The sequence below is a fragment of the Nicotiana attenuata genome, unplaced genomic scaffold, assembly GCF_001879085.1.
Source record: "Nicotiana attenuata strain UT unplaced genomic scaffold, NIATTr2, whole genome shotgun sequence".
NCBI lineage: Eukaryota > Viridiplantae > Streptophyta > Magnoliopsida > Solanales > Solanaceae > Nicotiana > Nicotiana attenuata.
In genome coordinates this window covers 536865-554784 of record NW_017670365.1, presented here as the reverse complement: position 1 = coordinate 554784, position 17920 = coordinate 536865, and the positions used below count along the sequence as shown (strand labels likewise).

Sequence of the window (17920 nt, the reverse complement as noted above, 5' to 3'; positions counted from 1 at the left end):
TAATACGAAGCTGCTCAATACCTTATGCCGTTGAATGGGACGTTAAATCTCAAAACGGCTGGCCGGGTCGTTACAAGAAGGATCTCCAATATACTTATGAAGAATAGACACATGAAAGACTGGATGTACAGACTCCAAGTTGGAAGCCAAGTCTAACTCATATGCTACTCGGCCTACTATGCGTATAATCTTATAAGGTCCAATGTACCGAGGGCTAAGATTTCCTTTCTTACGGAATCTCATAACACCTTTAATCGGTGATACCTTTAGAAATACCTGTCATCTACCTGAAACTCCAAGTCTCATCATCGATTATCTGCATAGGACTTCTGACGACTCTGAGCTGCTAATAGCCTTTCCCATATAAGGTTAATCTTCTCAACTGCCTGTTGTGCCAACTCTGGTCCTACTAACTTAGTTTCCCCAACCTCGAACCATCTGATAGGTGACCTACACTTCCGTCTGTAAAGACCTTCGTATGGAGTCATCTGAATGTTGGAATGATAGCTATTATTATATGCGAACTCAATAAGAGAAAGATGATCATCCCAGCTACCCCTGAAGTCTATCACACAAGACCGTAGCATATCCTCCAGTGTCTGAATAGTACTCTTAGCCTGACCGTCTGTCTAGGGATGTAATATTGTACTAAGACTTACGTGAGTCCCCAATCCTTTTTGGAAGGACCACTAGAGATTAGCTGTAAACTGAGCACCTCTATCTGAGATAATAGATATCGAGACACAATGAAGTCGTACTATCTCCTTAATGTTAAGTCTTGCATAATCCTGTGCTGAATACGTAGTCCTGACAGGCATAAAATGGGATGATTTTGTAAGTCTATCAACATCACCCATATAGAATCAAACTTACGCTGTGTATGAGGTAAGCCTATGATGAAATACATATTAATTACTTCCCATTTCCAAGTCGAAATCTCTATAGCCTACAATAATCCGTCGGGTTTTTGATGCTCAATCTTAACCTGCTGACAATTAGGACACTAAGCAACAAAATCCGCTATATCCTTATTCATTTCGTCCCACCAGTATATTTACCTGATATCATGATACATCGCTCCTGGATGAACAGAATAACGAGAATAGTGAGTTTCTCCCATAACCTGCTGGCCCAGCCCTGCCACATTAGGAACACATAATCGACCTTGATATCTGAGGACACCATCTCCTGTAATCTCAAATGGCGTCTTCTCCTTTTGTGGTTCTGTATCTCTGTAATGAGCTAGCAGAGGATCCTCATACTACGTTCCTTCACTTTAGTTATTAAAGAGGATGTTGTTGTTTCCTAAATAGTAACTCCCGTATCACCTGAATCTAGTAATCAAACTCCAAGATTAGCTAGCTGATGAATCTCACGGGCTATATCACTCTTCTCTAGCTATAAATATGGTAGGCTACCATAGATATATGGCTTAGGGCATCGGCTACTACTTTAGCCTTCCCTGGATGGTATAAAATATCAACATCATAGTCTTTCAATAGCTCCAACCATCGCCTCTGACGTAAATCCAATTCCTTTTGCTTGAAGACATATTGAAGGCTCTTATGATCCGTATAGATATCAACATGAATGCCACACAATTAGTGCCTCCACATCTTTAGTGCATGAATCACCGCGGCTAACTCTAAATCATGGTTCGGGTAATTCTTCTCGTGCTTTCTTAGTTGTCTAGAAGCATAAGCTACAACCTTATGCTGCATCAATATACAACCCAATCCACCGCCTAAAGCGTCACAATAGATAGCATAACCATCGGTCCCCTCTGGGAGTGTCAGAGCCGGTGCTGAAGTCAATTTGTCCGTCAATGCTTGGAAACTCCGGACACAAGCCTCAATCCACTGAAACTTAGTTGCCTTCTGAGTCAACTTTGTCAATGGTGCTGAAAGAAAAGAAAAGCCCTCTACAAATCTCCTGTAATAACCTGCCAAGCCCAGGAAGCTATGAACCTCCGTCGGTGTCGTGGGTCTAGGACAAGTCTTCACTGCCTCAATCTTCTGTGTATCAACCCGGATACCCTCACCAGAAATAATATGTCCAAGGAAAGCTACAGAATACAACTAGAGTGCACATTTAGAGAATTTTGCGTACAATTTCCTTTCTTGTAGAACTCTGAGCATAATACACAAATGATCTTCATTCTCAGCCTCTGAATGGGAATAAACCAAAATATCATCTATAAATACAATCATGAACTGATCTAGAAAGGTTCTGAACACACGGTTCATCAAGTCCATGAATACTGTTGGGGCATTGGTCAACCCGAACTACATAACTCGAAACTCAAAGTGCCCGTATCTGGTCCTGAATCCTGTCTTCGGAATATCTTTCTCTTTAACCTTACCTGATGGTACCCAAACCTTAAGTCTATCTTCGAGAAACACCTGGCACCCTGCAATTGATCAAATAAATCATCAATCCTTGGGAGAGGGTACTTATTCTTGATCGTCGCCTTATTCAACAGCCTGTAATCAATACACATCTGCAAGGAACCATATTTCTTTTTCACAAATAACATAGATGCTTCCCACGGTGATGTACTGGGTTTGATAAAGCCTTTTTCAAGAAAATCCCTCAGTTGTTTTTCAACTCTCTCAGCTCTGTAGATGCCATTCTATATGGAGGAATAGTTATCGGTTGAGTATCTGGTAATATGTCAATAGCAAACTCAATCTCCCGCTCTTGCAGAAGGCCTGAAAGCTCATCGAAAAAAATATAGGGAAACTCATTAACCACCGGGATAGACTGTAGGGTCGGTGAATCTGCTTTCACATCATGTACCCGAACTAAGTGATAAATATAGACCTTTCTGATCATCTTCCTTGCCTTGAGATAGGAAATAAACCTACTTCTCGACGATGCAGTATTACCTTTCCACTCTAGAACTGGCTCCCCTGGAAATTGAAAGTGAACCATCTTTGATCTACAATCAACGTTAGCGTAACAAGAAGCCAACCAATCCATACCCATTATAACATCAAATTCTACCATATCTAACTCAATCAGGTCTGCTACTGTAGAACGACTATGAACTACTATTATACAATCTTTATATAGCCGTCTAGCTATCACTGGATCCCCAACAGGTGTAGACGCCTCGAAAGGTTCAATCAACTCAGGTTCTATCCCAAACTTACAAGCAACTAACGGAGTGACGTACGATAAGGTGGAACCTGGATCATCAATGCATATACATCATATGAGGAGACTGATAATATACTTGTAACAACATCAGGTGAAGACTCCTGATCCCGTCGACCCGCTAATGCATAAATGTGGTTCTGAGGATCGCTCGAGCTAGATGCTCCACTTCTCCCTCTACCACGACCGACTGGTCCCTGTGAACCTTGCTTAGGGGGCTTACTGATGATGACGAACCAACTACAGATCTCGCTGGCTGAGCTATACCTGCACCACCTCTCGTCGGACAATCTCTCATAACATGGCCTGGATAACCACAAGTATAACAAACACCCAACCCTGCAAGGCACTACCGGTATGCTGCTTACCACACTAAGCACATCGTGGCAAGGGCGACCTCATCTTACTTGACTCACCCCTATATTGAGAACTAGAGACCCTGGAACTCTGACTAGGCCTTGAATATATGGAACGATCAAATCTCCTACCGACAAACTGAGAGGGTGCACTAGCCGATGGCTAGGCTGGATACCTCGTGTACTGCTGTCTCTGACCACCTCGAAACTCATTAGAATGACCTGAAGAACTCGCTCTCTTACTCTGGCCCCTATTATGCTCACGATCGGCCCTCTACTTCTGCTTACACTCCTCTACACCCTGAGTGTATGCCTGAATGTGAGAAATATCAATGCCTGGTTGAAGTGAGATCGACACACAGTAATTAAGCAGGTGTGACGCCAAACCCATCACGAAGCAGTGAACCCGATCCTCCATCTTAGCTACAATAATGAGAGCATACCTAACCAAAGAATCTAATTGAAGGTTGTACTCTCGAACACTGATATTACCCTGCCGAAGGGTCAAGAACCTATCAACTCTAGCCCGTCTAAGCTCTGGTGGAAAATAATAACGAAGAAAAGCCTCTGTAAACTCCTGCCATACTGCTTGAAGGGCATCCTCACCTCTGGACAACTCGCAAGACTGGTACCAATTAACTTCAACATCCCGAAGTCTATAGGAAGCTAGCTCAACTGACTCAGCCGAAGTGGTCTTCATTACCATCAAAGTTCTCTGCATCCTATCAATAAATACCCGAGGGTCCTCGTTTGGATCTGCTCCAGTGAATACGGGAGGGTCTAAATTAATGAAATCATGAACCCTCGCACTGATGGCCCTATCTGCATGACCAATGCCTACCTCCTGGCGCCGAGCCTGTGCGGCCACTAATCAAGTCAATAGCTGAATAGCATCTCTCATCTCCCGACCCGGTGCATCAGGCTGAGGATTGGGGGTACTGGGGCGGGCACTGGAGTTAGTGCCCCCCGGATCTCCTCTGGAGAGGGCAGGGTATGTTGAAGTCTGAGATAGAGTCTCACTATGCGACTATCCCCGAGCCCTGGTAACTCGTGGCGCTCAACTTGTAGTCTTATCATCCACGGACTTGCCCTTCTCGGCAACTATAACCTTCTTGGGCATCGCTGTAAACATAACATATCGTTAGGGAAATGAATCCTTATATCGCACGATCTAAGATAAGAAGGGAGGATAACATCCTATATGTCCTGCAGCCTCCTGTTTATAAGTGTGGTGCACAACACACTCATAAACAAGACTCTATTGGACACGGTTTGAAGACAACCCTAGGACGCAACTGCTCTGATTCCACTTTTGTCATGACCCAAACTGATGGGCCATGATGAGTGCCGAAGTTCTACCTACCAAACACCCTGAAGCATACGTCTAATATATAAACATGAAATAAGTGTAGGTCATGCATAATGTCCGGCAACAAACTACTGATTCATGTAAATAAAATACGTGGGAAAACATGCCCAAAAGACATATGCACATATATATACGGAATACGATTGGGCGAGCCGATAAGGCCACGTAATATCCAACTATACATGACTATCTACAAACCTCTAATAGAGTGTACAACTGTATAAAGGACGGGACTGGGCTCCGTCATATCCATACATGTATACAAAAGTATAGTACCAAAACCTAATAGCAGCTCCGGATCAAAGAGTACACCAATTATCCCTGAACAAGGATCCTAAGAAGGGGCACCGTCAGCTTGTCTACCTACACTTGCGGACATAAAACACAGGCCCCCAGGCAATAAGAGCGTCAATATGAATAATGTAACGAGTATGTAAGGCATAAAAATCAGTATACAAAAAGACATGAAAGAAACTTGGAGAAAAGGACTCAACCTGTAAGTCTGAATAGCTCTGTGAATCATGAAACATTTATAATATCATGCATACACGTATAAATGTCATATCATGCATAGGTACATGCGTACATAACATCATCAAGCCTCTGAAGGCAACCCATCATATCATCTCGGCCTCAGTGGGTGAAATCATTAATGTATGCTAGCTGATCAGGTGGTGGTGCGTATATAACGCCATAACCTTTCCTCATACCCCATATACATATAACTATACGTGTATATAATGCTATCTGGTCATGGGTTAATATACATGTTTAAATAAATGCAATGCATAATGAAGTAAGTCAATAAGATTTCTCGGAATATCATGAGACCCATGAACAGACGATATGATAGTAGGACATATGGGGAATCAAGAACATAGGCAACCCTAGTACTTCTAAGAATAGAATCATTTGTGAAAGTTGCGTGGTTGCTCGTTTCGTTGTATCATATGGATCATACCAAAATGAAAGAAGGGATAGCCTTAACATACCTTATCACAGTCTGTCCAATAACCACGTTGAACTCGTCTCGTCGCACCTTAATCTAGAACAACGATAATAATACAATCATTAAGTTACGAAAGGTACAACTATCTCACAACGAACGAAAAACTTATTTTATATTAAAATGGGCTGCATCTCCCCTATAATCTTTACTTCCTCCCAATCCGAGATAACACAAACAACATGAGAACACGGCAATAACAACATATATACAATATTTTCCAACTTATATCCATCACAAAATATAACAAAACAGCCCAACACACCCCAATCACTTCACACACAAAACGACAACTATAGTTGTGTCAAACAACCCAAAAATGTTACAAAGAACGACTAACCCACCATTTCGCCATTATGTGGTGTTTCTCTACACCCTTTATCCTCCCAAATTTCATTAAACGGTAGCAAAATAGACAGCCCAAAAATAACACGAAACAGCCCACAAAACAGTCCACTACAAGTTGAATAACTCGAATTCACGGCTTTCGATCACCGTCCCGTGAGTTCTAACTATTAGGAAACGAATTTATCAACCTTCCTTGTATTTAAAAGCTTAAATACAAAAAGTGGGCGTTTTCTTAACTATGAAGTACCTTCCAAAACTCAAACAACAAAGAAAAAAAGAGGTGTTACAGCGATACTTACATCGTAGGGATCGTTCTAATGTTATCGCCTTTTGATTTCATATTCGGGATATTAATCTTCTTTGAAACCCTTGTAGAGAGCTTAAGGGTAAGTTTATGGTCTTATTTTGATCGTGGTCTATGAAAAACCGAAGAAAGAGATGACATTGGGGATATAAATATCCACTTTTGAAAAGTCAAAAAGGTGCTAGCTTGGCACCCTAGCATTGGCCCTTCTTCCAACACTTATATCTTTTTATTCGGATGTGGTATGAACAAACGATTAAAAGCGTTGAAAACTACATTCCAAGACCTTCAATTTGGTATATAATATGTCCCAAAAATACCTCTAACACACGAAATGAATTGGATATCTAAATATCATATATAGTCATATTATGACTTTAAATTCATTTAAATCATGATTAACAAGTCTCATATTTATTATACGTCACCTTGGGACGCATAGGGTGTAACAATGATTAAAAAAAAAAGTGTGTCACATAAAATATTTATATTGCATTTCTAACTAATTAGCTTGAACACATAATTTTCAACAATTAACAATCTACATTTCCTGCAAATAATTAGTTTTAGTAGGTTTAAAGTAGTATGAAAATTCTTTACACTTTAGTGTATGATACTCAATGAAACTTTTCCATACCCGAGTTTTTATTATTCAAAAACAAGCCATTCATTGTGTTCCATCTTCTATCTCATGCAATCTTACTTGCAATTCTTTCAAAAAAAATAGATCCAGTGTAATTTTACTTTTGGAGTCTGAAATTGTAGTATGTACACGGCTTTACTCCTACCTTTTAAAAATAGATTGTCTGTTTATGATAAACCATCTGCATCACAACATTATCGGAAAAAAAATATAATAAAAGATAAACCAGAAAAAAAAATAGTAACACGAAGTAATACCAACAACAATAAGATAACAAGTAAAATAATTTTAGAACTGTATTTTAAAATTGTCAAATCCCTGTAATTACTATGGTCAATTGTTAAAGGAACAAACAAAGAGTTGAGATGAAAACAAAACTATACAACATCGGGCCGACCAACAACAAGGCCCAATCAACAATAAAATGGTTCACTAGCTTAAGTGGCCCAAACCCTCATGGGCCGCAACTAAATCAGGCTCAACTTTAAAGCTTCTTGAAAAGCATTTTGGGCCTCAATTTTCAATCCCTTCATTTCATAACACTGGCCCAACAAACAAAAGGCCTTAGCTTGATCCGAACAGCCCAATTTCACAGCCTCTAAAAGGTCCATTACAGCCGAGTCAACTCGTCTCTTCCGATTTAACGCCACCTGCAACTCGGCCCGTTTCAATAAAGCATCGCCTCTCTCTCCATCGGACAATGCCTTCACCGCCGGCGGCAATAGGGCCAAATCCAAATACCTCAAAGCAGCAATTTTATGGCCCATGAGATCGAGTGATAGGGCTTTAAGAATATGGGCCGCTGGATCTTTGGGCTCAAGAGCTAAAGCCTTATCAGCTTCGGCGGCGGCGGATTTTGCGAGGTTGAAGGAAGTTGATTTGTTCCGATTGGATTTTGCTCGGGAGAGGAGTTGTGCTCCTTTGATGAAATGGATATGGGCTTGGTTTGTGGATCGGTTTTTTGATCGGAGTCGGGTTAGAGCTTGTTTGGGGAAGTTGTACATGGCGTAGAAAATTCCGAGTGTGAAAAGGAGGATAATGAGTTGAATCACTATGTCTGTCTCCATTTTGCAGTCTCAGCCAAACAGGGATTAAGCTTCGAGCTCCACTAACACTTGTACTATGTGCTGACGCCTGACGGAGGACTGTGAATCCAATGGTAATTGTCCTTTTTTCGAGTTTACTTCGTTCTGGATCGTTATTTTTCTGAAGGCCCATGGCTATTGAAAGCCCAATAGTGAAGGGTTAACGGAAGGCCCATTATGGGCTATATGGGCGAAATGCATCAATAACCACAATTTACAATGTATTTAAAAATTAGCCAATTCACCCAAACTTTAGGACTAAGTATTCTCAATTTTTGAGCTGGTAATTTGAAATTTAGGACTAAGTGTCTGAACTACTAATTTAAAATTCAGGACCTAAGATTTGAACTCGTGGACACAATTTTCGAACTTTAGTACATGATGTCTTGAATTTTGGGTGAAATTGGCTAATCCTTAAATACATTCTGAATTGTAGATATATTTTAAACAACATGTTTAAAAGTGGCTATCTGATGTCATTTCCACAATTTTTGTGACTCGTCTTATACTTTAAGTGACTTCATTTTGCTGGGGAGCTAATCAGTTTTTCTTATTTTTGTTTTGTTTGAGTTTTTAAGTTTATGTTGCAAATTACTTTTTAATGTAAAAAATTATGATTTTGTAGTATTTTTCATATATTTCTTCAGTCACTACGTGATTATTATTTGAAGCTCAATTTTTGCTTCAAATTCAATTTTGAAGTCTAAGCTTTGGGAGAAGTATATGTGCAAGTTGATTTGAGTAAATATCAAAATGAATCATCCCCCCCCCCCCCCCCTTTATTTTTTTATTTTTATCTTATGCCTTTTCATTTGGTGTCTGTGTGCCTTTGGGAAACATCTTTTGCATACACTTAATAATTGCTAGTATGTATAAATTTCTCAGACAACTGCATAATTTACATTATAAGTTGGATCAGTGCAACCAAATCCAATAATAATACAAAACCAAAATGAAATAAGCTCTTTCAATCATTTTGATGAGTGAAAACTGACTTAATGCAGTATAATTACTTGCTTTTTGCTGCATCAGTTTACATCTAAATATGGAGACACATTAGAAGATAAACTTAGATGTTTGCGACGCTGCTTCTCAGTGTTAAGATGGACAGCATATCGAAAACTTTCAACCCAAAAAACAGCTAGTGGAATATGTGACTGGATTGACCTCTTGGTTTTACAAGATTTATGTACAAATTGAGAACAAGTACGAATAACTAACAGTAGCAGATGCAGAACAAGGATCAGTGAGACTTGATGATAAGATCAAAAGATTACTCCATAACGAGCTGCATATGACGATTGAGATCTTTGAGATAAGTTGTGTTACTGTAATCGTCTAAATCACAAGCATCCAGCATCAATGATCTTCCTCCCGTTGATTTCTGCTTCATGTCTATTGGTTCGTTCTCGCCTTTCAACAGCTGAACAGCCTGCATGGTCCAAGATTTTCAAGCATTCGGGTAAACCTCATCTTGTACTCATGGATGGTTGTTTTGCATGCATTCAGTAACATCATGTACCAAATCTTATTGTTTGCATAATGCTAAAGTTTCTAGATATGAAGTTGAAATCAATTCAAGTGAGTTTTCGTTTCACATCCTCGATAGTATTTCTAGTCATTTCAAGTCTGGACAATAGGATAAGTAATTCTAGTTGTCTAAGGATTTCCAAACTGGTTGTCTTAGGACAATAGGATAGGTTTTTTCAACTTGCAAACAGAGTGTAAAAGATAAAGACGTACCCGTTTCATATTAGGACGCATGTTTGGTAAGTGGTGAATGCATGTAGAAGCTGCAAACATAGCTCGTTTCATCTCAACAACATCATAGGCATCACCTAGTCGAGGATCTGCTAATTCCTTGATATTGTTCTTTTCCAGCATTGGTTTTGCCTACGCAAAATAGCAGCAGATATGAATATTTCTTCCAGAAAGACAAAAATTAGAGGCAAATCCAAGATTCAGAATCTCTGAGTTCAAAATGAGGTAATCTTCTTATATGTATACACTTTAAACATTTTTTGGCATATGTATTTATTTTTCGAGTCAAAAGCAATGAGTCTAGTTGAAACCCCCCTGCATCAAACAAGTTCGTCCAAAGAAAGTGTCGATTTAACAAGACCATACCCACATCACAAGACTCTGTCTGGATGAATCAACAGCACGACGGCCAGTAATAAGCTCCAACAGCAGAACTCCAAAGGCAAAAACATCGGTCTTCTCATGAACAATTCCATGCATAAAGTACTCTGGTGCCATATATCTGAGAACAAATTTATGTCATATTTTCATCAAATCAACAATTTGTAATGAATGAACTCATTTAAAATGTAATGGAGCTGAACTTTACATACCCAAAAGTTCCTTCAATTGGGGAAACAATATGATGAGCCCATTTTTCTGGCAACCACTTTGCAAGTCCAAAATCAGATATCTGCAACAACAAGAAATTTTACATTACAAGTGAGTGACATGAAATTATTCATTACAAGGTTTTTAAAGAAAAAACAAGATTGAAAACCTGAGGTTCGTAATCTTCAGTAAGTAGAATGTTAGAGGCTGTAATATCTCTATGAATTATGCGCCTTTGGCAATCAGAATGAAGATAACGCAATCCTTCAGCTACCCCAACTGCCACTTTATATCTTATTTTCCATTCAAGGCACTCTTCTCTACCTGAAATGCTGAGTTCTTCTTTTATCAGTCAAAACAACACCAAAATCCCAATTCACCTCATTACATTTGATATTTCATTAAATGATACATGTCCAAGTAATAAACCATTAGACTAGAGATCAAGATCAAACAAGCATAGTTTGTTACTCCCGTGAACTGTGTGACCACCTCATCAAAAACCTAAAAATATTTTGAAAGAATATACTTTTAATTGCCTAATTATGGTATGTTTCGACATGCTGTCCTTGATTCTTTTTCATGAGCCAAATATTATAAAATATATCTTATTTTTTGGTAGCGATGATTTGAACTGAGGACCTTTACCCTGCTCTGATACCATCTTTAATTGTTTGACCACCTCATTTAAAAGTTTAAGCTTTTACGAGTGATATCATCCAATCCAAAACTATAAGGTGGTTGAAGTGGCAAAATCTGATTAGGGACTCGTGTATTTTCTAACTATTCCGAGAGAATTATTCAGTAACCAAGTCAAGAGAAAGAAATACAGCACCGTGTAGTACAGAAGCAAGGCTGCCATGTTGCAAGTATTGAAGAACAAGATGCAGACCACCATCAACACTGAAACCAATTAACTTAACAGCATTAGGATTGTTGATATGAGCAATGATTCCTAACTCGGATAAGAAGTCTCCAACTCTGTCCTCATCATTCTTTTCTTTCTTTGTTATTTTCTTGACTGCTACAACTTGACCATCAGGTAAATGTCCTTTGTACACTTCTGCATGTCCTCCTTTGCCAATCAAGTTATCTGTCATGTTTCCAAGGTATAAAATCAGTAGAATATTTAGCATAAACTACGTGCAAAGTTAGTTGATGTTAGCACTTCTATTTTCAAGTAAGCGTGCACATTATGCAATCTAATTATAAGACTAATACATTTCCTTGAAAGCAACATATTTTAGGTAAAATTGTGAGATTCTTGAAAAAACTTTCTTTTGGTATCCGGACCAACTTAATTATTTCACAACATTATTGGGTAAAAATGAGGTTAAAGATTAATTTTAGCCCGTGGGCGAAACTATTTACATCTGATAGCTGTAAAAGTGTATAAAATATATATATATTTTTTGTATATAACATACAGAAATATATACATATCCAAAAAATATACAAATAATTGTACATTTTTCGTAAATTATTTTGAGAGCGGCTATACAGTATCATTTTTCTTTAAAATGACTACGAAGATTCTCACAGATAGATAGAAATCACCAAGCATTTTTTATCTTTGTTGGAATTTGAATCAAGTTTTCTATATTTTCATCCCCAAGGAGCTTGTGGAATTCTTGGACAATTGGACCATTCATTTACTCCTTCTCTTTTTAAATAAATAATAATGCAAGAAACTGCAGGCATGTGCAGATGAGTACACTTGCAGCTGCTCAGCTGCATCAACATGGCCTTGGAGCAGAAATTTCAAACTTGAGGGGACAAATTGAAACATCAAGGCCCATGGACAGTATAGAAAAATTAAATACTCCCTCTGTTTCAATTTAGACGATATACTTCCATTATTAGTCCATTCGATAAAGAATGATACATTTCTACAATTGAAACTAGTTTAATTTTAAATTCTTTATTTTTTCTATTTTATCCTTAATGAGAAGCTTTTCTAACCACACAAATGTCATGGCCCCACAAAGCTTTTACCCCTTAAGCTTTTAAGGATTCAAATTCGGAATTTCCAACCAAGATTACCAATTTTCCACCTTCCTAATGTACAATAAAATTAGTTAAGTCTTTACTAATTTGCCACCTTCCTGATATATAATATTCCTAAACTGTTGAGTACAATGAGGTTTCGGGTCTAAATTTCAGTGGTAGCAAAAACATTAGGTGGTTTCTTCTTATCTGTTCAAACTTTGGTGGATAGTGTTACTCGAATCTTGTGCAAATGGGAAGTCGTACATGGAATTAATCGAGGTGTATACAAACTAATCGGATACTATGGTTATAAAAAGAATACTCCTAAAATAAGAAAAGACATTTAATAATTTTTCTGTTGGTAGTAAAGCTAGAGGTTAGATGGTGTAAATAAGCAGATCCCCACAAGTCACTATCACTTTGATTATTGTAATAAAAATCTTGAGCAGTCAATGTTTACTTTTCTGGTATGGCTAAAGAAAAGTAGAAGATCAAGTACAAGGCTGCTTTGACTAGTGAGATGTGGGGTAGTTGAATTCCCTGAACCCAACATTATTAAAAAATCTAAAACTTAAATGTGAAATTATTAAAAAGCAGGCAATAGCATGCGGCCTTAAAATGCACAAAAAGTACTCTGTATATGTCCCATACCTGTCTTATAGCCTGTTTGGCCAAGATTTTAGCTTCTAAAATCTATTTATTTTGAAAAGTGTTTTTGTCAAAAGTACTTTTAAAAAAAGTGCTTTTGGTGAGAAGCAGTTTGTGTTTGGCTAATTAATTTGAAAAACACTTTTGAGCAGTAATTAGTGTTTGACCAAGCTTTTGAAAACTGCTTCTAAGTGTATTTTTCTCAAAAGTACTTTTCAGAAAAGTGCTTTTGGAGAGAAGCTACTTTTTTCTGCTTCTCAAAAACTGCTTCTGCTTCTCCTCAAAAGCACTTTTTTTCCTTCCAAAAGCTTGGCCAAACACCTTAATTTTTGGCTAAAAGTGCTTTTGGCCAAAAAAAAGCACTTTTGGCCAAAAAAAAAAGCTTGGCCAAACAGGCTATTAGGCTCCTGCATCTAAAGTCATTATACAAAAACAGTGCCAATATTGTCTTTTATGTATAAATCAGTATTTTAAAGTTTTAAGGGGAGCATTGGAACAACAGAGAAACGCTATGCGTTTTTACACGTGATGTATGTGATACCTATGATGGAAAACGGGAGGATAAAAATGAATCAAGATAAAAAAGGCTGATATGCTTCAATAAGGTTTCGCAAAAAAGGTAAACATGATACCTTAAGCAAATTCCGCATTAAAAAGGAAAAAAATAGAAAAGAAAAGTGCTATATAAAATAAGACACAAGTTCACATAATTCGCCTTCTTTATGAATTTGGTGTGAAGTAACTCAAAGGATAAATTTGTGAGATCCGTAAGATCAAAACGAATGACACTATTACGGGTCATGAGAGGGGACCCATGTGCATGGGTGAAGGGTCACGAATCCCGTAAACTTCGGCCGAAATTCTCTATATATATACTTTAAAAATAGTTGATTTAAAGCAGTTGGCACCCTAAACACTAAAAGCCTTTAGGGTAGGGGGCATTTGTTGACGAGAATAATGTGCCCGTCGCGTAAAAATTCGGAGTCTGCCTCTAATGACAAATAAACAAAGTTTTAATCCTTGACCAATCTCTTAACGAGAGAAGTATTGTAAAATTTTCTTTATAATGTATTTAAATCTTTAACATTTATAATTGTAGATAAAGTTTTGGGTGGAGTAGTAGTAAAGTCTTGTCTCTGTCAAGAAAGAGTCATACCCCTAATCTAACTGTCCCATGTTATAAATAGCAGGGAGCTTTTTAGGTTTCTAGTAACCCCACAACTAAAAACTTCTGTATTAATTAAAATTTCTTTGACTCAATTAGCATTTTCTGCCGTACAACACTTCAACAGTTCTACATTCCTTCCCAAAATAGACCTCAATCTTTTCAAATTTCAAATAAAAATTACTACTAGTATGTATTTATTTTGGGCAATAACCAGTGTGTTTCTTTGCAAGAACATGAATGAGTATTCGAAACAAGTAAAATAAGTAAAAAGATAAAAATCTGCAAATTTTCAATTTCAATAACTCAAACAAAAATGTCTTAGTAAAAAAAAAAATACTAGTATAGTTCTTTCTTTTAAAAAAGTAGAAAAAGGTCCAGATTTTTATAACTCCCAATTGTTTTAGCATCCCAAGAATAAGTGGGAACATAAGGCAAATTTTCAGCAAAAGGTACTACCAAAAAGCATAAATAAATTTGAATAAACCAACAAAATATACTTAAAAACTTAAAATTATGTAACACTAAAGTGTATGGTCTAAGTCAATAAAAGAAAAACTATGAAAAATCATGATCCAAATTATTACACATATAAATAAAGTAATTTGAAAGGGACATTGGAACAAAGGTAAAGTTGTCTCCGTCCGTGTGGCTTCTGTTGCGGGTCGAGCCGTAGAAGCCCCTAATAATGCTTATATTATCGTAGGTTCTCTATATCATACCTTCGAGTTGCGACTTATTTTCGGATCCTGCATCAGTGCGAGATGATTTGTGCACCGGAATCGCCCTTTATAAAAAGAAGTAATGTGTTTTTTCTCATCTATCTAAATCTTACGTAGACGAGTTATGCTGGGAGACGGTAAATAAAAGAGAAGTCCGGTGCACTAAACTCCCACTATACGGAAGTTTCGAGGAAGGGTCGGAACATAAGGGTCTACTGTATGCAGCATTACCCTGCATTTCTGCAAGGTTGTTTTTACGGCTCAAACATGTGACCTCCTAGTCACTAGGTCACATGACAACAACTTTACGAGTACACCAAGACTCTACTTCCCTAAGAGAAACATAAATATCTAATAAAATGGGTAATGCGCGTACAAATTGACATAGATATCAAAATTATTTTTAAAAAATGACTAAAATAGTTGTAGATTTACCTGGAGTGAAATTATCAGTAGCTTTAGCAAGTTCATCAAAGCTAAAATTCCTCCAAGAAGGCTTAGGCACAACAAAATCATGACAATCAATTCTATCTTCTTCTGCACTTCGAATTCTAGCCAGTAATTTCCTCTTAATATTTTTCTTTGGTAGTAAATTTTCATATCCTCCAAATAATTGTATAGTCGATAATCTTCTTATAGACTTTTTCTTCATTTGATCAAAAAAATTCTTAAAACTCAATCCTTGCTCCGCCTCCTCTCCGCCTCCACCTCCGCCATCTCCGCCGCCGGAAACTGCCGTTTTCTCGCCGCCGGGAGACGGAGATGACCCGAAACTACTGCTCCTTTCCCCGCTGCTAATGCTGCTGTTGTCGGAATCCGATGTACCTGAAATATGAATTTCCAAAACTGCCCTTGGTGATGACTGATCGTCTTTGGTTTTTTTGTCCTTTTCTCCATTTTCTTCTTTACCCTCCAAGATTTCTATTTCTACTTTTACTTCTACTTCTTCTTGTTCCTTTTCTGCTTCTTGTCTCTTCATTTCTTCTTTTTCTCCATTTTCTTGAACTTGTACAACACTTTCACCTACAAAAATTCATATTATAGAAAAAAATCAATTTTCCTCCCATTTTTTTGCTCTACATGACGGATGCTAGTATACGTGAAAAACTACTAAAATTTCAACAAATATTATATTCTGAACCTATAATTGTAAACGTATAATGAGTTGAGCGACGTAAACATAAAAACAGAAAGGCAGAACCCATAATGTTTAAATTCTGAATCGACCTTTGTTTATATGCGCAAAAGGCTCAAAATTTAGAAAAGGGTTTAATATAAATACTCATAAAAAGGAGGAAAAAAAAAGAAAAAAAGGGAAAGGAAAGAACCTTCCATGGTATATTTGGAGATGTTGTGTTAAACACAAAATGAATAAATTTGAAGAATTTGCTATGAAGCAAATGAAAAGGAATTTAGAAGAATTAGAACATATTCTATGAAGGTTTACATTTGAGGTTCAATCATAATTCATAATTCTTCTCCCCTAAGAAGAAGAAGAGAAAATGGTATATCTTAAAGAAGTTGTTATTCTTATTTGAAGAAAAGAGAGGTAGAAGAAGAAACAGAGGAGAGAAAACCGGCTATGTTGTACTTGGAATAATATTATGTGTGCTTACATTTATTTATACGCTAATGAAATGCAAATACTATAATTAATGTATAATTATAAAATTTGTGGGGCATGAAATCTTAGCCGTTCGATTTCGACATAATTGGTTTGTTTTGTGTTTGATGAAATCTTAGCCGTTGGAGTTGGACATTCTTGATTTTTGGCGCAACTAACGCTATGTGTATTGTCGGGGAAAAAATCAAATAACGAACCCAACTAACTTTGATGTAAATTTTAGAGAGTTTGAAGGGTATTTTAGGTAGAAATGTTTTTGAATGGTGGAGTACGTATATTATTCTTTGTTAAATTTTTAAAAGATTATGTGTTTGTGTACTGTATAATTATATTTATATCAGGTTAAGTTGCTTAAACAAAGGTGGATGCAGAGACGGAGTTAGGATTTTAAGTTTATGGGTATGAGATCCTAATCGTTTTAATCTACTAGATTCTAAAATTAATAATTTACAGTATATATTTAATAATTTTTTAAGGCAAATACAGAGTTCGGACCAAAACTACTTTGTTCAGCCGAATCCGTTTCTGACACTCTAGCTCCGCCCCTAGGTGAATGTGCAGTGCATGTCATCTGAATCTAATAGTTTTAGGTTATGTGTATTAAAAAGTTCACCAAATAAGTATAAATTATTGGTGTCGACTTTCGAACGCCGTAAATCAAAGGAGTTGTGGTAGAATCTCAAATTCGCACACGTGAAGTTCAAATTCTGAATAGGTCACTCATACTAAATTATTTATAACAAACTTGATCTCATTACTTAAGATAGATAAATTATTTAATATAACAGATTAAACTATATTGATAGTGTAACAAATTTTATATTGTTTAAATGTGTAAATTTAAACCAAATTTAAAATTAGGTCTTACAACTTTGAAAACAAATCTCGAGAAATGTCAAAATAAGTCAACATCTTCGGTAGTAGTAATCTTACTTTTGTATCTCCATAGGTATGTTGGGACAACATCATAGGGATATCAAAGAGATATTGTCTCCTTGTGAATATTTCCAATGAATTGCTAATTTTCTAGTAATAAAATTGAGCAAAGTATTGGTACATGAACGAGATTAATTAAGATAAAAAGTTTTCGTTTCTTAATGGGATTTCTAAAACTATGAATCTCGTGTACATTGCATTTAGCTCGTAGGAT

General features: G+C 37.0%; 2 protein-coding genes across 2 annotated transcripts; both read right to left on the bottom strand.

Moving 5' to 3' along the window:
• Window positions 1–7504: 7504 nt before the first annotated feature.
• On the bottom strand, window positions 7505–8344 carry LOC109238426. Its single transcript, XM_019404892.1, has one exon. It carries the CDS (start codon window positions 8250–8252, stop codon window positions 7653–7655), a length of 600 nt encoding a protein of 199 aa, XP_019260437.1. The 5' UTR covers window positions 8253–8344; the 3' UTR covers window positions 7505–7652.
• An 841-nt stretch (window positions 8345–9185) lies between these two features.
• On the bottom strand, window positions 9186–16734 carry LOC109238425 (receptor-like cytosolic serine/threonine-protein kinase RBK1). The gene is made up of 8 exons (XM_019404891.1): window positions 16475–16734; window positions 15582–16169; window positions 11458–11715; window positions 10792–10946; window positions 10625–10704; window positions 10398–10533; window positions 10014–10163; window positions 9186–9702 (listed from the first exon to the last, which is right to left on the bottom strand). Exons 1-8 carry the CDS (start codon window positions 16479–16481, stop codon window positions 9544–9546), a joined length of 1533 nt encoding a protein of 510 aa, XP_019260436.1. The 5' UTR covers window positions 16482–16734; the 3' UTR covers window positions 9186–9543.
• Window positions 16735–17920: the final 1186 nt, after the last annotated feature.